Below are 20,104 nucleotides of genomic sequence, written 5' to 3'. Positions count from 1 at the left end.
GGTTATAGTATGACCTTGTCTTAAAAGAACTAAATGAAGAGGAGGAGGAGGAGGAAGAGAAGGAGGATGAGAAAAAAATAAGAAGACACCTGATGTACACTGACATGTGCACACACAGTCATGTACCTTGGATCCACATGCAAATACAATTAACACAGAGAGGAAAGGCCCTTGATAGCTCAGTGGGAGAGCATGTGCCAAATGTATTGGTGGTCTGGGGTCAATTCACAGTAACACACAGACACACAGACACTTATAGACACACACACATATACACAGACACACACACAAACACGCATACAGACACATACACACACAGACACATATACACACACATATACACAGACACACATACAGACACATACACACACATATACACAGACACACACACACAGATACAGACACACAGACAGACACAGACACATATACACACATATACACAGACACATACACACAGACACACACATATACACATATACACACACAAGACACACATATACACACATATACACAGACACAAACAGATACACACACAGATATACACACAAATATACACAGAGACACACACAAACACACACACATATAAACAGACAGACACACACACACAGACATACTGGCCTCAGGTGCTACAGATGGGATGGACAAGAGAGTTCACCCTCCCCTCAGTCTCTGCCTCTAATTGTGGCTTCTGTTAAGTCTTGTGTGTCTTTCTAACCCCACAACCTCTGAGTCCCTCAGCATCTGTTCACCCTTCCTGTCCCTAAATCCAGTCTATCCAGTGAGACTACCTTGAACACCTGAGTGACAGGCCAAACAGACATTAACTAAGTGCCCCTTGTTCCTTAAGCAGGGCAGGAGCATGATTGTGGTCCCTGACTCTCTGAGGTCATCAGGAGCTTGTAGGGGCTCTGGAAACTCTGACAGACCTGGGGCTGCCTAGGCTTATGGAGGCCTGGGCCTGCTCTGTAGACTTTCTGAGGCCAGTTGTTACTTTAGCAGAGCTGGTTGAAACCTGCCTGGCAGAGCTGGGGAAGGGCTCCCAGCAAACCTCCCCCACTTGTAATGCCAGGTTCTGACCAGGCTCTCATGAGAGAGAACCCAGAGGTGACAATAGGAATAAATGGCTGTCACTGTCACCAGCCCTGTTGATGTAAGCTGCAGTGCCAAGTCGGCAAACACAGTATGTCCGGGAGCCTCCCCACATGGCTTTGAGAACTCTCCCAGGAAGAGCCCCCCACCAGCGCCTTCCTGTCCCTCTGGTGGCCTGTGGCTGCTTCCTTCTGGACAGGGGCCCAAGAGACTCCAGGAGCATATAAGGGGAGGGGCAGGAGGTCCAGGCACGAGATACCCTGGGCAGATTCTCCCAGTCAGGTAAGGCGCCTGGCTCCCGGGGCAGGCATGGCGAAGTCCAGCTGGTTCCCTGACTAGGAGTTAGGTTGTCTTTGCTCTTTCCCTCAGATCTTGAGATGTTCCAGCCAGAGGTCATGCTGCTGTTGGTGATCCTTGCCGTGCTGGGGACCCCAGCCTTTTCGGCAAATGGTAAACCAGCTGTGGGGTGTGCACCTCTGCTCCTCTCTCTGGTGGCCACCTCATCTTTCTCAACCCCGGAGCCCCGGGACACTTCCCAGCCTTTGCCACAGACTAAATGAGGTCGCAGGACAACCTCCCTGGCTTCAAGGGTGGTAAGACAGGCCTTCCACATGACTGAGTGGGCTTTCTCCTTGCTGGGTTTCTGTCCACACAGATTATCATGGCACAACAACGGGCACACCTTTCTGTACTTCCATGCCTGAGGGAAAAAACTTGACAGCAGTTCGCATGTATGTTCGGAATAGCGTGATCATGGGGTAAGTATGGGCGGGGTCACGTCCCCTCCTGCTGTGTCCTGTCCCAATTCTTCCAGTTTCAGGAATCTGTCCTGAACACAGTCCTATCTTACTGAATCTGTTTGTAAAGTCCTATTGCTGTCTCTTGGGTTGATCAAAGAAGGTTGGAGATGCATCTGCCTACTCAAGTCAATAGGAAAGTCTCCTGAATCCACACAATTGATAGCAAAATCTACCCGTCACGCTAGTTTAAGAGCTGAGGGTCAGAGGGGAGCTCTGACTGATTATTAGTGGCATGATTTGCTGGAAGCAGAAACCCCAGAGTCAGGCCTTTCATAGTGGGGTCCACCCTCCTTGAGGCCTTTCATAATGGGGTCCACCCTCCTTGAGGCCTTTCATAGTGGGGTCCACCCTCCTTGAGGCTAGAGTAGATTTCTGCTTTGTGCTTAGAGGATGAGAGATGGAGATGGGACAAGTCAGACAAGCTGAAGACAGCGTGTGAACAGGGCTGAGAAAGCTCTGGAATGACAAGAAGGATGAGGATGCCGGTGGAGTCAGTAGACGGGGCTGGTGAAGTCCCCTAGAGCACGGAAGGCACCTGTTCTTCTGGGTATGCTGTTGTCTTATAAGTGACTGAAATTTATAAGTGACCAAAATTGAGAAATTTCCAGTTTGGCCAAGGTCAGCTTCTCATGACAGTAGCTGCTCCGTCTGAAGGTCTTCTGAGCAGGTAACCAGGTTCTGCTCTGCTTGTGATGTCACTGTGCATGTGGGGGGACTGAGTCCCCAGCAGGCTGAGTAAGGACCACAGTGTCTGAGAGTGGCTTTCCAAGTGAGGGACTTGTGTGTCTCAAGAAGTCAGAAAAGAGTGGGGAGGGGTGCCATGGACCGGGAGGCAGGTCACACCATGTCTGGATGAGGGTCCTAAGCTTGTCCTCTCTCCTAGTATCCAGGTGGAGCATGATGGGAACCAGGACGTGGTAAATGGCTACGCCGAGGGGACTCCTGTGGTGCTAACTCTGAGCGATGATGAACACGTCCTCTGGGTCTTCGGCACATACAGAACCTATATTCAGCAAATAGTCCTGTACACCAGCAGGCCACGGGATCAGTATTTTGGGTCCCTCAAAGGTCCCAATGAGTTCTCCGATTACCCTCAAAATGCTGACCATGTGCTCAAGGGTTTCTGTGGCTTTTATGTGAGGGGTGGGTTAAGGGCCATCAAATTTGTGTGGGGGAGTAAAAGTGGGACATGCACAGAGTAAGGTGCATGGCCACGCAAGCTGAAGCGGTCTGTGTCACATCACCCCCCTCCAGACTTCCAAACTGAACCCACTAATAAATACAACATCTGCATGAACTCTGTGTCCAGGTGGGATTTGTTCTGAGCAGTCTCTGTGAACTGAAATGAAGGGTGGGTAGAAGTAGGTCAGGCAAGGATTAGGCTCTGCCTACAATGACCCTAGGCTATAGTCTCTGCGTGTCAGCTCAGACACCACCACTGTGTCCTGTTCTGTGTATGTGGTCCACACTCGGCTGTCCTCTGCTGACTCTACACTGTTCCAGGCTTCTCTGGGTGTTCAGGGGTCCTCAGGGAGGCCACTAAACATTTGTCTCACCAAGCTTTTTGGCACTGAGGGATCAAAAAAAGGGTGCGGTTGGAGGAACTGGGGGGATGGCTCAATGGATTAAGGGCTTGCTGTGCAAAAATGAGAACCCAGGTTTGGTTCCCCAGCACCTACCCAAATATAATCACAGCCATGGGACCTGTTGGGGAGGAGCGGAGACAGGCCAATCCTCGGTGCTCAGTGGCCAGCTAGTCTGGCCAAATCTGCAAGGTCTGGCTTCAGTGAAGAGATCTTGGCTCATGAATAAGCCAGAGAGGAACAGAGAAAGACACTCAAGGTCAATCTCAGGCCTCCACATGCACGTACGCATATATAAGTGTGTGCCTTTCCTCACACTTGTGCACACACACAAACATATACATCACATGCACACCACACAGATATAGGCACACAGAAAGGGGCCCAGAGTGGCTCTGAGGGGTTGCTTGCCCATAATGGTCAATGCAGAAACTCATGGTGATTGCAGGTTCCTGCATTACTGGACTATGTACAGGTGGGTGCGTGAAAGCACCTGCGGAGGGGAAGCAGGCAGAGAGCCTCGGGGAATCTTCTGGAGGCAATGGGATCTGAGCTGGTTTTCACATTCACACAGACACACTTGCAAAGGAAGAATTAGCTGGCTGTGGTGGCACACACCTGTAATCCCAAAAATCGCGAGGCAGAGACAGGCAGATCTCTGTGAGTTTGAGGCCAGCCTGGTCTACAGAGTGAGTTCCAGGACAGCCAGGGCTACATAGAGGGACAGTGTTAAGCCTGCCTCAATGAGGTAACTGAGGCACAGAAGCAAAGAAATTTGTCCTGCATCATGCAGTAGTAATAGCAGCATTGAGGTTCAGCTGGGAAGTCTGAATCCTGACCCCAAAGTAAGGCAAAGTCTTCACAAGTAGGTTGGAGGTACAGCTCAGTTGGTAAAGAGCCTTCATAGCTTGAAGCCTCGGCTCCGTCCCTAAGGTCACATACAATCAAGGGTGATGGTTTGTGCCTGTAATCACTTAGAGGTGGAGGTGGGCAGATCAGGAAATTCAAGGTCATCCTGTGCTACACACTGAATATGAAGACAGCCTGGGCTACATAATATCTGGACTCCACCTCCCAAAGAACAAAAACAATCAATCAAACAAACAAAACAAAAAAAGAAAAAAAATCCACAAAAATCACAAAACAAAAAATTAAAGATTTAATAAACAATCCTCATTGCTGTTTGAGACACAAACTAGCATTTTTTTCTCTTACATTTAGCTATTTTAATTATCTTTGTACGATTGGACATCAGACCTGGGATTTCAACATGCTACAGCTGTCACTGAGCTATAGCTCCATGCTGAAAAACTTCTATAACTTAAAAAAATTGCAATACACAGTGTACACATCTTTAAAGCCAACACTCCAGGGAGGGGCAGGCAAATCTCTGTGAGTTTGACACCAGCCTCCTCTCTACAGTGGGTTTCAGACCAGCAAGGGTTAAGCATTTGGAAAGTGTGCATGGGTAGCTGTCCTTAGCTGTGCAGAGGGGAATGCAAGCCACTGGGCTTGGTTGTGGCTCTCCCACAGGACCTCGGTGATCCACCTTTCTGGGGTTCTATCCATTGTTTATCTCCTGGTTTGGTAAGAAAGAAATTCAGATTCCGTGCTAAGTGGGGGCTCCTCTCCTCACCCTTCCTTGGGGCAGGCACGTGTCTTGCAGTGCCTCTCCAAGAGACAAGACAGCTGGATCAGGAATAGGAGCATGCAGCCTCAAAAGTGACTGTCTTCTTCTTCTTCTTCTTCTTCTTCTTCTTCTTCTTCTTCTTCTCCTCCTCCTCCTCCTCCTCCTCCTCCTCCTCCTCCTCTTCCTCCCCCTCCTCTTCTTCCTTTGTAAGTAATTTGACTTTACCTAGTCTTAAAAAAAAAGATTTATTTATTCCAGTATTTTCCGTACATGAGTGATCTGTCCACGTGCAAATCAGAAGAGGGAATCAGATCCCATTACAGATAGTTGCACCGAAGGTGGGCTAGCGTCAGAGCTGGGCACACAGGGCAGGTGGCACGGGGTTGTGCCCACCCCCATGCAGGGCGCTGGCCATTCCGCTGCCACAGCTCCTGCGAGTTTCTACCAGGTGCTCGGCAGGGGGCGCTGCAATGTGCACGGAACTGCAGTTGGGTGCTGGGGTGAGGTGGAGCCAGCATACTCACATAAAGGAGTACCTGTTCCTTCCTGGAAGCTGCGCTCTGTCCTGGTTCCCAGAGCACACTTCACCAGAGATTCCCCTCTTTGATGTTTCAGGGACCAGTGGCTCCTTCCCTTCTCTGCCCTTTGAGGACAGCCCCTTCCCCCTCTGCTTCCTAAAGATCTCTCTCTCTCTCCTCCCCTCCCCTCCCCTTTAGTGAGTTAGTTCCTTAATTTTTAAAGGCAATTTCGTGTTGCCCTGGTTAGCCCTGAACAAACTATGTAGCAGAGATGACTGTGAACTCTCCCTGAACCATCATGCCTTTTTAATTGTGTGTGTGTGTGTGTGTGTGTGTGTGTGTGTGTGTAGGTACAAGTGTACATGGCGTGAGTGTGGATGTCAAAAAACAGCTTGCAAGAGTTTTTTTTTCTCTACCATGCAGATCCCAGGGACCGAACGCTTTGTTTGGTGACAGGCGCCTTCATGTCTTTACATGTTGAGCTAACTCTCCCAGTCCTTGATGATGATGATGATGATGACCACCACCTGCACTTCTCAAGACTGGATTTAGGAAAACACTCTATTGAACTATATACCCATTATTTATTTATTTATTTTTAGTTTTTTATTTAGGTTTTTCCAGATAGGGTTTCTTTTTGTAGCCCTGGCTGTCCTGGAACTTGCTCTGTAGACCAGGTGGGACTCGAACTCACAGAGATCCACCTGCCTCTGCCTCCCGAGTGCTGGGATTAAAGGGGAGCTCCATCACGGCACAGTTTTGTCTTTATTTATATGAATTCTGGTCCTCTACAAACCCAGCAAGTGCTCTTGAGTGCTGAGCCCTCTTGTCGGCCCCTCCCCACAGCATACTGTCCTTTTATTCACTCCCTTGGCAACACGACCCTCAGGGCGTCTTAGTAGAGCCATAGAACCCTGGAGGCAGAGCCTGGTGAAGACAGTCGAGATCCAGCCCCTACAGAAGTCCATCGCTTTTCCTGAGGAGAGCAAAGGGCCCGAGACAGAGAGCGAAGCACATGGTCTTGTGCCACTAGGACAGACAGGACATCGCACCTCCTGTCAGTCATCTGTAACTGCCAAGGGGCCCCCTGGTCTCCAGAACTACCTGGAGGAGGGACCCTTAGCCTCTGTGAGCTTTTCTGAACTGGAAGTCCCTCTCCTGAGGATGGGCTCCACCCTTAACCCAGCTGGGCATTCCAGCCCTGAGTGGGCTCTCCCAGGTCAGGCTGGGGAAGCAGAGGCTAACAAGGGAGTGCTGGGTGAAGATGAGGGCATAAGGCCAGAGCATTCCCTCAGGGCCACGGGAGGTGAATGTGTCCTGGGGAAGGAAGGCCAGGAGCCAGGGTTCTCTCACTGCTCCACTGTGCTTGGGGTGCCCATGAAGACAAGGATGCTCTGACTCTCCGTACCCCAATCCCTGCTCTTAGCCTCCATGGAGAAGAAGCAGGTGTTCACCTTCCTACCCTGAACCTCTGCGGAAGGTGAAGCAGAAGACGAGGCAGGAGGAGAGTTCTCAGGCAAGCCCTGCATCTTTAGACCTGGACTGCAGCTAAGCTGAGGCCGCACCCCAGGCATTGTGACCCATCCTGGGCTGTCCAGGAGGGACTGCTGAGGAGAACCAAGGTGAACAACAGCAGTGCAGGCGACCATGGGAAAACACATGTTTGCGATGGTCTTGGAACCCCAGACTGTAAATTTATTTTTGTTGTTATTTCATAGCTGCCATTTTGCTACTGAGAGGTGTCTCAGCTTCTAAGACCATCAGAAAAATGTGTTTTCCGGTGGTCAAGACCCACAGGTTGAGAACTACTGATCTAGAGGATCCAGGGGCCACAGGGAGGTAGCACGTCTTCCTGGCATCTCTGGAGAAACAGCAGCTGTAATATTGAAGGTCACCAAAGGTGGGTCAAGGGGACATATGGAACCTTCTTTTCTCACAGGCCTAGATTGCTTCAGAAGAATATACGGCTGGTTTCTTCTGAATGTGTGTGATATAACCAGGGACTTGGACCCTGCATCACCGGCAACGTCACATTGGCCTTCTCTCAAAAAGGCAAAAATCAAACCAACTCAAAGGATCTTAATCTTCTTTTGTTGTTCCTGTTATTTTGAGACATGTTATTTTGAGACAGATCGCTAGTATGTACTTCTGGCTCGCCTCAGACCAATAGAGATCCTCCTGCCTCTGCCTCCTAGAGAACCCTGCCTGGCCAGGTTAGGCAGTTTTGAAACAGGATCTCATGCAATCTAGACTGACCTTTAACTTGGGTGTAGCAAAAGAAGATGCCTTTGAACAAGGCTTCCTTCCACCATCTCCCAGTGCTAGGATTCCAAAGTTTGATGTCACACCTAATATAAGAATTGTAATCTTTGTTCCTAACGAATGTACCATCCTACAGGTGTGCAAACTTAGATAGTAGGTAATTTATGTCACTTGGTGTGGCACAGGTGTGCAAACCTTAGATAGTAGGTAATTTATGTCACTTGGTGTGGCAAAGTAGCCTGAGACAATCCACTTGGCTCTCATAATCTAGAGATTACTGTTCAACAAAATCTCAAGACAAACGGCAAACCAGGTTACAAAGAATAGAAACAAACTGCAGAACAAGACCTGAGCTTCCTTGGCATGTAACTCCAAATAACCACTCAGACTGCAGCTGACCTCAGTCTTTAAGGAACAAGCAATTCACCAATAACACAACAGAAGACAAGGCCTGGACTGCAGAGAGTTTATCAGCGAAACAGCCTGATGTTTCCTAGGAATCTCATCAGAAACTGCAATTTCAGTAAGAGTACAAGCATTAAACATTTTGTGACTCCTGGCTTTGTTTGGTTACATTGTAATTCCATGTAAGGCACCTGTAATCTCATTTATCAATAGAGAAGGGTTTTCACAACCCTTGGATGTAATTTGAGAGTCCCCCAAATGGTATTCATGACTGACATATAAACTGATGGCATGATTGCTTCATAGTCTGGTCAATGGGAAGTTTTCACTACAAACATGAGAGAGAACAGCCGGAGGCAACAGGAAGAGTCCAGAGCAGAGAGAGAAAGAGAGGCTGTACCTGGCCAGCAGAGTAGACCTGGACTGCAGAGAAGCAGGAGCGGAACGGGGTGGGGGGGGGGGGGGATGGGGAAGAGAAATACACAGAGAGAGACAGAGAGAGGAGAATGTGCACGCGTGAGAGAGAGACAGAGAGAGAGAGAGGGGAGAGAGAGAGCAAGAGAGAGGGAGAAGGCGGGAGATGGAGAGCAAGAGAGAATAAGTGTGAAATACCCAGAAACAGCAGGGTTCTAAGGAGAATGAGTAGCCGGAGTAGGGAAGCCAATGAGCTGGGGACTTTGGGGTAGGGGAGGAGGTGAGAGGGGCTAGGACGCTAGCACGGACTGGGAAATGTGTAACAGGTAATGAGATACAGAGGGAGCCTGGAGGCCAGTGTGAGCTTTGATATGATAATAGATACCACACGTAGCCATTTGTCCCTTCTTCCAGAGACAAGGGAAATGACTTTTTTTTGGTAGAGGGGACCCAGCTTCACAAGTTCCTAGACATGCTGGCTTTCACCTACCCACCAGAAGTCCTCCCACAGTTCAGGCTGAGCCTTCTGCTCTCTGGACTGTCATTTGGAGTCTGGGGACCTGGAGTCTCCTTTGGACTTGACAGCTGATGTCAAGACATTTGAGTTTGACTCTTCTTAGAGAAGCCACATCCTTGTTCTCAAGGAGCCTTATTCCTCTCCTGGGCAGCTCTCTATTCTGAATAAAGTCCAACTCTGCTTCCTACTGGCTTATCTTGAAATAATTTTGGGCATCGAAGCCAAGGATCTGGTTTTATGTGTGTCTAGGTCCCCAAAAGATTAAGGGAACTCCTCAAGGGTGCTTGCTTCTCTTTGCTGCTTCTATCAATGACAAAATGTGTGCGTTTATTATTTGATGCTGAAGGAGACCTATGCATGGGGGAGGGGGTTCCACCCAGACCCCAGATTAGTAGCAAACCACACCTACACAGCAAGCGTGGTCTTTGGGGGGTACCAGTCCCTCCAGACTCCTTCATGTTCAGTTGATGTGCTAGAGTCAACAGGAAATATCTAAGCGTAATGAAATTAATCAGCTCACAGGGGACTTTCCCCCAGCTTGTCTCTTTATTGTTCTTTTTTTTTCTTCTGCCTCTATTTTAATTTTTCTGTCCTAATTGTCTATAATTTCTTAGCTCTAATTTTCTATCTCAATTCTAATCCAACTTCAATTTTCTGCTCCATTCTTTTTCTTCTTCTTCTTTTTTTTTTTTTTTTTTGAATTTTCAAGACAGGGTTTCTCCGTAGCTTTTGGTTCCTGTCCTGGAACTAGCTCTTGTAGACCAGGCTGGCCTTGAACTCACAGAGATCCGCGTGCCTCTGCCTCCCAAGTGCTGGGATTAAAGGCGTGCGCCACCACCGCCCGGCCTTTCTCTCCTCCTCCTCCTCCTCCTCCTCCTCCTCCTCCTCCTCCTCCTTCTTCTTCGTTTTCCAGCATTCTTTATTCTTTTACATTTTTGCTAATTTCTTCCAGCTTCTGTTCCAGCTTCTGCTACGTCTTCTGCTAACTCTCTTTGTTCTACCCAGCTCAATGAAGACCCACATAATCTTGCAGGTATTCATCTGAAGGTCACATGCCATTTCTTAAGTAAATGAGAAGACACGGAGTTATTCCAACAACTCCTACTGCAATAAGCCCAGAGAGGAAGGAAGGAGCATTTTCTTAACTCCCCAAGTAGTGGGCTGCACAGTGCAGCTGCAGAAGGCGAACTCCTTTTGTTATCTTATGTGTAGAGGTAGCCTTGTAGGACTAAACTAGTAAGAGCAATAAGGAAACTGTGTGTTATATCCTGTACCTTTGAGTGTATAAAACATCTTAAGCATTCTGTGATTATTGGCCATAAAAGCCAGGATTTCTGGGACTGGAGACTTGTTTGTTTACAAACGTGTCCTCAGAGGCTGCTGCAGGAGTGCAAGTGGCTGGCACATGGCACAGGAGTCCACTCAGCCCTCACCAAGGCTCAGGGACATTAAAAGCATTTTCAATCTGAAGATATATTTGTCTGTCCGGCATGTAACCCGGGACCATAGAAAGAGAAGCTCGTAACTCTTCCTTGGGACTATGAAGTTAGCTTGTATTTTGTAGCCCACCCTGGCCAGTCAGGGCATCTAATTCTGAGGGTCTGAACAAAGGCCATAGAACTGAGGCAAAGAAACCCATGCAGAGAGTTCATTATTGTCCCTGGTACTGCAGTTAGGGTACTTTGCACTATTACCTTAACAAATTCTACAGCTGGCTACATGTCTTAATCAATAAGATTATATTCTTTCCGTAACAGTTTATCTTAAAATCAAATTGGCGAAGTAACTGCTTGTGGGAAAGAGGATTGTTTTTTTTTAAATGTGTGACTGTCTTCACATATAGCTAGGGAATCTTATAAATAAATATGCCACAAATGCATTGGCGAAATTGTGCCCAATAAATGATCAAATACTGCTGAACTGTGGGAGAAATAGATCCCAAATTTGTAACAGCTGGGAGTAAGTTATGGGAGAAATCTGCAGCCAGAAAGCAGCCAATTCATTCACAAGGCAATAGCTCCAATATGCCTACGTCTTGGTTTAATCCTCCGACAGAATGCTGAGTTCTGATGGGTCGGCCTCATGAAATGACGGTTGAATAATGACTGCATATTCCTGCGGGTCATAGCACGCACCTGTTCTCACAGAGAGAGTCTTTATTAAGTGTTGGCGGTGGGGAAGGAACGTTAAAGTGACTGCTTTCTGACTCAGGCAGAAAATCAGTAGCAAAAGACCCTGCAGGTGTAGTTTTTAAGAGGAGGAAAAGGGGAGATCTATGTTAAAATGGGCTAGGATGTGGACATAAGAGACACAGAGAACCAATATTAATGGGAAGGGAACAAGGGATGAGAGGCAGGGATATTTGTCCCAGAGGGACAAGGACTGCCTCAGAATAGAGAGGAGACAGATGGGCCCAGAGGCAAGTTGTGGTTTATAAAGGTGAAGGGGAAAACCCATGTTAGGATGAAGTGTTTCATTTTAATTGGGCGTGCTAATTAAATGAGCCAAAGAGAACTATTGATTACTGGACTTCAGTAGTCAGCCTCAGGAGGAGGAAGCGGCCAAAGAAGGGAATAGACCTTGGTGGCTGACTTTAGGGATGTAACCTAACAGTTTTTATCCAGACAGAGGGAAGGGGGGAGCGTGAGGGGCACAGGCTGTGGTGGGCTAGTGTTTTTTTTCAATGCCGTACAGTCCTGCCAGAGGGCTGCTGTCCCGATGGGACAGGTTTTTCATTCAGATGATGGCATCCAAAGCCTAATAGCACTCTCAGGAAGGTGAAGAACACCCTACCCTGGTTACAGTGAACCATGGAATACTCTTGTGGATGGAGACATCCTGTCTGCTCCTCAAGAGTTAATCCGGCTGTGTGAACCAATCACATAGCGAAGGACCACTCCTCAGGAAGGCTGGTCCACCTGAGGCTATATAAAACAGGTAGGAGGAACAATTATTCCCTTAGTGAGATGTGATTTTGTTTCCAGAATTCCCTCCTCTGGCCAGTGCTCTGGGGGCCGTCCATGAGGCTCTGTTGGAGCAGCCTGCCTCTCTGAGTCCTGCCTCAGAAGGTGTAACTTTCTCTTTTTCTTCTCTTTGGGCTTTCTTCTGAGTGCTGACCAGAGCTAAGTAGGATTTTCTAGTTCTTGGGGCTTCCTTATTCTCTCTCTAAATCTTCCTTCCTGGCTATGTGGCTACGTGTCCATCATGTGCCGACCTCTCTGGTGTCCTAACTTTTATGTCATTGGTTCCTATCTGGGATGAATAGACATTTGTTCCTGCCATCCTAGGACAAGTCTCATACAATACTTGATTCTCTGCCTCTCAAGTTGTTGGATTACAGGAATGTGACACCATGCCCAAGTTAGACAGTTCTGGGTACTGAATCCAGGTGCATGCCAGGCAGGCATCTCTCAATGGAGCTGCACTTCAAGTCCAACACTGAACTCTTGAATGCTATGCTTTATCTGGAATTGGCTTTATAGGCACCTTGAATAACTGTCCTAGAGACACACACACACAAACAAACAAACCTGTATATTAGGGCTGGGATGAGGGCTGGAACAGTCAGATCTTTATATTAATCCCTCGTGCCCCAAAATAAATGAAAGAAAATGAAAACCTCCCATGCTGCAGTTTTAGAGAAGCTGGTTTCTAAGTCACGCCTTTTAACCTGCACTATGATTAGGCAGAAGTATATAAAAGTCTTTGTTACCATCTGTTTTAAAGTTGCCCCCCAAATATGTCAAACTCGGCCTAAAGGCTGGGTCAGGAATAAATGATTGGCTTTGTGTTGTCTCTCTAGTTACCTGTGCACCTAAAAGAAAAGGAGAAAATATTCGTGTATGATATGAAATATACCTTAATTCTGTTTCCCCTTTAAAAGCTGGGGAAATGCGTTTTTTTAGACAGGGTCTGTTTATAGAGCTGTGGCTTTCCTGGAGATCGCTCTGAAGACCAGGCTGGTCTTGAACTCGTAGAGCTCTGACCCTCTGCCTCCGGAGATCTGGAAGCAAAGGCTTGCACCATACACGTGGCCTCAGGTACTCCTTACTCTGGGTTCCCCATTGCTGGTCTAAACAACATTGATTTGTCCTATACAGGCATTTTCTTGGTGCTGGTATTCCCACAGCTAGGCGGCAGGATTCCTCTAGGAGTGTTGCAGGCTTCTGAGGATGTCAGGTTATGTCTTCTTGTCAAAGTTCTAAAGATAGGCTTAGAAGCACTGAACATCTGGGTAACAAAGAAACCATAAAAATTCTCTTCATCCGTTTCAGCTTTGAAACTTTTTGAAGGCCGCTTTCCCAAGCATTGTTCATTAGAATCTAGAACCAGGGTAAGAGTCAGAGAGTCCCCGTGAGGAAAAGCTGGAGGCTGACATGGAAGGTTGCAAGTCCTTGCCAAGAGAGACACTGACCCCTTATCCAGGACGCTTAACAAGCTTTCTAAAGGCAGCTGGGGAGGGGAATGGAGAGATGGTTGGTCTGTTAAGAGCGCTTACTGCTCTTGCAGAGAACTGGGGTTTGGTTCCCAGCACACAAATGGCAGCTCCCAAACACCTATCACTATTTCCAGGGATCTGACACCCCCTTCCAGCCTCCAGGGGCTCCTGCAGGTGTATGCCACACTTAGATTCAGTAAGGTAGCTTAGTGGGGGAGAGATGGCAGACAGAAGAACCTTAGCACCAATAGAAAGAGACAAGAGTCCTCTTCAGCAACTAGTTGGCCAATAAATGCTTGGGTCTGAAAATGTAACTCCTAACCAGGTTAGCTTCTCTGGGATCACCCCAGAGTCAGTTCATCTGAACAGAATCGAGGCAAGGCTCCTGCACTTGTCTATGCAGAGGGCAGCTCAGAACATGTCCTGGGTCATTCCTTTAGCGATGTCTTCCTAGGCAAGCTGTGTGCTCCTCTATCTGACCCAAGACAAGTGTATGGAGACTTTGGGTTTTCCTAGCTGATGGCTGGAGACATGTATTAAATACTTGATGGGTCCCTAGTCAGAAAACAAAGGAAAAGAGAAACAAAAGAAACAGAAGCCAGAGAAGTGAGGCTGAGATGATGAAGAGCAATCAAGGCAAACTCAGCTCACCCATAGCTACAGAAGTATCCAAGAGAAGGGCCTCTGCAGGGAGACACCGCTCAACAAACCCACAGCAGCTGGATGATTTCCCTTCCCGTTTAGGGACTTCTGCTTACATAAATCCAGAACCTTATCTATGCCCCATAAGAGAACTTCTGTTTGAACCAGAGCAAAGCAACATTAGAGAATTTCTTAGCAAGTATTTAAGCAGAGAGTGCATAGGAAGACGATGGTACACGGCACCAGGACAGGCGTGCAGGCTCCTTGAGAGAGAGAACACCACAATTCAGTGATGCATATATTTGTTTATCTTCCTCTACTTTTGCTGTTTCTCAGCTTACATTTCTCTCAAAGTTCTGAATTCACAATATGTTTTAAAGATTAAGCAAAGCAGCTGGGCAGTGGTGGCTCGTCCCTTTGATCCCAGCACTTGGGAGGCAGGGGCAGGCGATCTCTGGGAGTTGGAGCCCAGCCTAAAGACCCTGTCTTAAAAAAAAAAAAAGACTGGGTGTGGCCGTGCATGGTTGTAATGCCAGTACAGAAAAAGTGGGGAGGCAGGAGGATCCTAGGAGCCCGTTGACAAGCCAGTCTAACCAAACCAGGGAGCTCTAGGATTAGATAAAGATGGTCTAAAAGCAGGGATAAAGGCCTGGATGGAGAGGTGGCTCAGCAGCTGTTCTTCCCAAGGAGCTGGGCTGGACTCTGGCACTAACACAACTGTCTGTAACTCCAGTTCCAGAGGTTCTGCTACCTTCTTCTGGCCTCCAAGCACTCTGAACATAAAAGTGGTACACAGACATTTGTGCAGGCAAAATGATCCATATACATAAAAATGTTTAAAATTAAAAATAGGAGTATTTCAGGCTTTTAATATCAGCATTTGGGAGATGGGGTAGATCTCTGTATATCTGAGGCAAACCTAGTCCAGGCCAGCCTGGGTGATAGAAAGACCCTGTCTTCAAGAAATAAAAAAGAGGAGGAGGAAGAAGAGGAGGAAGAGGAAAGGGAGAAGGAGGGGAAAAATAAGAAGACACCTGATGTACACTGACATGTGCACACACATGCATGAACTCCGAATCTACATGCACATACAAGTAACACAGAAACGGAAGACCCTTAAAAGCTCAGGGGTAGAGCACATGCCAAATGTATCTGTGGTTCGGGTTCTCATGAGAGAGAACCCAGAGGTGACAATAGGAATAAATGGCTGTCACTGTCACCAGCCCTGTTGATGTAAGCTGCAGTGCCAAGTCGGCAAACACAGTATGTCCGGGAGCCTCCCCACATGGCTTTAAGAACTCTCCCAGGAAGAGCCCCCCACCAGCGCCTTCCTGTCCCTCTGGTGGCCTGTGGCTGCTTCCTTCTGGACAGGGGCCCAAGAGACTCCAGGAGCATATAAGGGGAGGGGCAGGAGGTCCAGGCACGAGATACCCTGGGCAGATTCTCCCAGTCAGGTAAGGCGCCTGGCTCCCGGGGCAGGCATGGCGAAGTCCAGCTGGTTCCCTGACTAGGAGTTAGGTTGTCTTTGCTCTTTCCCTCAGATCTTGAGATGTTCCAGCCAGAGGTCATGCTGCTGTTGGTGATCCTTGCTGTGCTGGGGACCCCAGCCTTTTCGGCAGATGGTAAGCCAGCTGTGGGGTGTGCACCTCTGCTCCTCTCTCTGGTGGCCACCTCATCTTTCTCAACCCCGGAGCCCCGGGACACTTCCCAGCCTTTGCCACAGACTAAATGAGGTCGCAGGACAACCTCCCTGGCTTCAAGGGTGGTAAGACAGGCCTTCCACATGACTGAGTGGGCTTTCTCCTTGCTGGGTTTCTGTCCACACAGATTATCATGGCACAACAACGGGCACACCTTTCTGTACTTCCATACCTGAGGGAAAAAACCTAACAGGAGTTCGCATGTATGTTCGGAATAACATGATCATGGGGTAAGTATGGGCGGGGTCACGTCCCCTCCTGCTGTGTCCTGTCCCAATTCTTCCACTTTCAGGAACCCATCTATAAGTACATGGTCTAGAGGGAGAGGGAGAGAGAGCGATAGAGAGAGAGAGAGAGAAAGAGAGAGAGAGAGGTGGGATGGAGAGAGAGAGACACACACACACAGAGGACAGAGGCAGAGAAACTGAGTTATTCCGTAGCCCTGTTGGGTGACTGATCAATGGTGTCTTCCCACAGAGTTCCCATTTGGCTCCTGGTGACTGGTTAAAGCTATTTGATGTTTATAGTCAGGGATCCACTAGACAAACCTTTTGTCTTGTCTCTGTCCCCAAAAAATCTCTCTTGATTACAGTCTTGTTATTATAGATTCCATTTTTAATCCATTTGATCAGCCCATCTTGGTTGATCAAGGTTGGAGATGCACCTGCCTACTCAAGTCAAACACACAAGGTGCTGAGTCCCCACACTTGAAGCAAAATCTAAGCTGTCTGGCTAGAGTCTAAGAGCTGAGGGTCAGAGGGGAGCTATGACTGATTATTAGTGGCATGATATGCTGGAAGCAGAAAACCCAAAGTAGGCCTTTCATAGTGGGGGTTCACCCTCCTTGAGGCCGGAAGGATGAGGATGCCAGTGGAGTCAGTAGACGGGGCTGGTGAAGTCCCCTAGAGCACGGAAGGCACCTGTTCTTCTGGGTCTGCTGTTGTCTTATAAGTGACCGAAATTGAGAAATTCCCAGCTTGGCCAAGGTCAGTTTCTCGTGACAGTAGCTGTTCTGTCTGAAGGTCTTCTGAGCAGGTAACCAGGTTCTGCTCTGCTTGTGATGTCACTGTGCATGTGGGGGGACTGAGTCCCCAGCAAGCTGAGTAATGACCACAGTGTCTGAGGGTGGCTTTCCAAGTGAGGGACTTGTTTGTGTGTCTCAAGAAGTCAAAAGAGAGCGGGGAGGGGCACCATGAACCAGGAGGCAGGTCACGCCATGTCTGGATGAGGGTCCTAAGCTTGTCCTCTCTCCTAGTGTCCAGGTGGAGCATGATCACAACTGGGGTGATGTAAGTGGCTACGCCGAGGGGACTCCTGTGGTGCTAACTCTGAGCGATGATGAACACGTCCTCTGGGTCTTCGGCACATACAGAACCTATATTCAGCAAATAGTCCTGTACACCAGCAGGCCACGGGATCAGTATTTTGGGTCCCTCAAAGGTCCCAATGAGTTCTCCGATTACCCTCAAAATGCTGACCATGTGCTCAAGGGTTTCTGTGGCTTTTATGTGAGGGGTGGGTTAAGGGCCATCAAATTTGTGTGGGGGAGTGCAAGTGGGACGTGCACAGAGTAAGGCGCATGGCCACACAAGCTGAAGCGGTCAGTGTCAACCCCCCCCCCGCCCCGATTTCCAAACTGAACCCACTAATGAATACAACATCTGCATGAACTCTGTGTCCAGGTGGGATTTGTTCTGAGCAGTCTCTGTGAACTGAAATGAAGGGTGGGTAGAAGTAGGTCAGGCAAGGATTAGGCTCTGCCTACAATGACCCTAGGCTATAGTCTCTGCGTGTCAGCTCAGACACCACCACTGTGTCCTGTTCTGTGTATGTGGTCCACACTCGGCTGTCCTCTGCTGACTCTACACTGTTCCAGGCTTCTCTGGGTGTTCAGGGGTCCTCAGGGAGGCCACTAAACATTTGTCTCACCAAGCTTTTTGGCACTGAGGGATCAAAAAAAGGGTGCGGTTGGAGGAACTGGGGGGATGGCTCAATGGATTAAGGGCTTGCTGTGCAAAAATGAGAACCCAGGTTTGGTTCCCCAGCACCTACCCAAATATAACCACAACCATGGGACCTGTTGGGGAGGAGCAGAGACAGGCTGATTCTCGGTGCTCAGTGGCCAGCTAGTCTGGCCAAATCTGCAAGGTCTGGCTTCAGTGAAGAGATCTTGGCTCACGAATAAGCCAGAGAGGAACAGAGAAAGACACTCAAGGTCAATCTCTGGCCTCCACATGCAAGTATGCATATGTGAGTGTGTGCTTTTCCTCACTCTCGTGCACACACACAGACATATACATCACATGCACACCACACAGATATAGACACAAATAAAGGGGCCCAGAGTGCTGCTAAGGGTGCTGATAATTTATATCACCTGGTGTGGCAAAGTAGCCTAAGAAGATCCACTTGGGTCTCATGCCACAAATGTAGAGATAACTCTTTAACAAAATCTCAAGACAAATGGAAAACCAGGTTACAAAGAATAGAAACAAACTGTCAAGTAAGACCTAGCTTCCTTGGCATGTAACTCCAAATAACCACTCAGACTGCAGCTGACCTCAGTCTTTAAGGAACAAGCAATTCACCAATAGCACAACAGAAGACAAGACCTGGACTGCAGAGAGTTTATCAGCGAAACAGCCTGATATTTCCTAGGAATCTTATCAGAAACTGCAATTTCAGTAAGAGTACAAGCATTAAACATTTTGTGACTCCTGGCTTTGTTTGGTTATATTGTAATTCCATGTAAGGCACCTGTAATCTCATTTATCAATAGAGAAGGGTTTTCACAACCCTTGGATGTAATTTGAGAGTCCCCCAAATGGTATTCATGACTGACATATAAACTGATGGCATGATTGCTTCATAGTCTGGTCAATGGGAAGTTTTCACTACAAACATAAGAGAGAACAGCCGGAGGCAACAGGAAGAGTCCAGAGCAGAGAGAGAAAGAGAGGCTGAACCTGGCCAGCAGAGTAGACCTGGACTGGAGAGAAGCAGGAGCGGAGCAGAGACACAGAGAAGGGGCGGGGGAGATGGAGAGCAAGAGAGATTTGTTACAGCAATGGACACACTAATATTCCTTCAATCTCAGAAGCAGACCATAAACCAATTCATGTTTCTAGAAATAATATTATAAGACACTCTAAAAAATAGTCACAGACTATCCAGGCTGTACAAAAACAGGACACAATAGCTGTTGAACTCTCAGAGGTACCCACAGCCCTACTGACAAACCTGTCTGGGTTGGCCTGTAGCCTTTGACATTAGAGAACCTACAGGCTTTATTTAAATCAGTTGGTTCAGATGCAGCTAAATGCTAGACATATTGATGAATCTGTGAGCCCTTGTAATTCTCCTGTATTTGTATTAAAAAGTAATCTGGGGGTGGGGGCTGGAGAGATGGCTCAGAGGTTAAGAGCATTGCCTGCTCTTCCAAAGGTCCTGAGTTCAATTCCCAGCAGCCACATGGTGGCTCACAACCATCTGTAATGGGGTTTGGTGCCCTCTTCTGGCCTGCAGGCATACACACAGATAGAATATTGTATACATAATAAATAAATAAATATCAAAAAGAAATCTGGAAAATGGAGAATGGTGACAGACCTGAGAGCCATAAATAAAGTAATTCAGCCTATGGGCTCTCTACAACCTGGAATGCCTTTGCCTTTTCTGTTACCTAAAGAATGGCCTATTACAGTTACTGATTTAAAAGCTTGTTTCTTCACTATACCTCTACAAGAAAAGGATAGGGATAAATTTATCTTCACGGTACTTACTTGTAATAATTCTCATTCAGATAAGAGATATCAGTGGAAGATTCTCCCACAGGGAATGTTAAATAGCCCCATGCTGTGCAATATTTTATGCAAAAAACTACTGGAAATAATTCTTGTACAGTTTCCACAATCTGTAATTTATCACAATCTGAATGATATCTTATTAGCTAATTCAAAGGCAGACACTAGAAAAAAATGTTTGAAGAAGTAAAGGAAGTCTTGCCTTGCTGGGGATTACAAATTGCTGCTCTTTCCTCTTAATTTCCGGGGCTGTGATCCTATGTTGTTTGAAACCAAGGAGAAGGGTGATACAGAATATTAGTA

The 20,104-nt window shown here is 47.7% G+C and overlaps 1 protein-coding gene across 2 annotated transcripts; it reads left to right on the top strand.

The window, feature by feature from the left end:
* Positions 1–1,306: 1,306 nt before the first annotated feature.
* Positions 1,307–17,668, top strand: Zg16b (zymogen granule protein 16B). 2 transcript variants are annotated; one of them, XM_041676342.1, is made up of 5 exons: positions 1,307–1,371; positions 1,459–1,539; positions 1,745–1,847; positions 2,773–2,836; positions 17,318–17,668. In XM_041676342.1, the coding sequence occupies exons 2-5, from the start codon at positions 1,467–1,469 to the stop codon at positions 17,570–17,572; spliced, it is 495 nt and encodes a 164-aa protein (XP_041532276.1). In that variant the 5' UTR covers positions 1,307–1,371; positions 1,459–1,466; the 3' UTR covers positions 17,573–17,668. The 2 variants fall into 2 exon arrangements, with proteins under 2 accessions (XP_041532276.1, XP_041532275.1); XM_041676341.1 differs by lacking the exons at positions 1,307–1,371; positions 1,459–1,539; positions 1,745–1,847; positions 2,773–2,836 and adding exons at positions 15,676–15,752; positions 15,840–15,920; positions 16,126–16,228 and having other exon boundaries at positions 17,254–17,668.
* The last annotated feature ends 2,436 nt before the right edge of the window (positions 17,669–20,104 follow it).

The sequence above is a fragment of the Microtus oregoni genome, unplaced genomic scaffold, assembly GCF_018167655.1.
Source record: "Microtus oregoni isolate MIOR12 unplaced genomic scaffold, Mior012 000027F_ref0000203, whole genome shotgun sequence".
Classification (NCBI taxonomy): domain Eukaryota; kingdom Metazoa; phylum Chordata; class Mammalia; order Rodentia; family Cricetidae; genus Microtus; species Microtus oregoni.
Note: the sequence above shows the minus strand (reverse complement) of the source record. Positions and strands in the feature narration are given on the sequence as shown.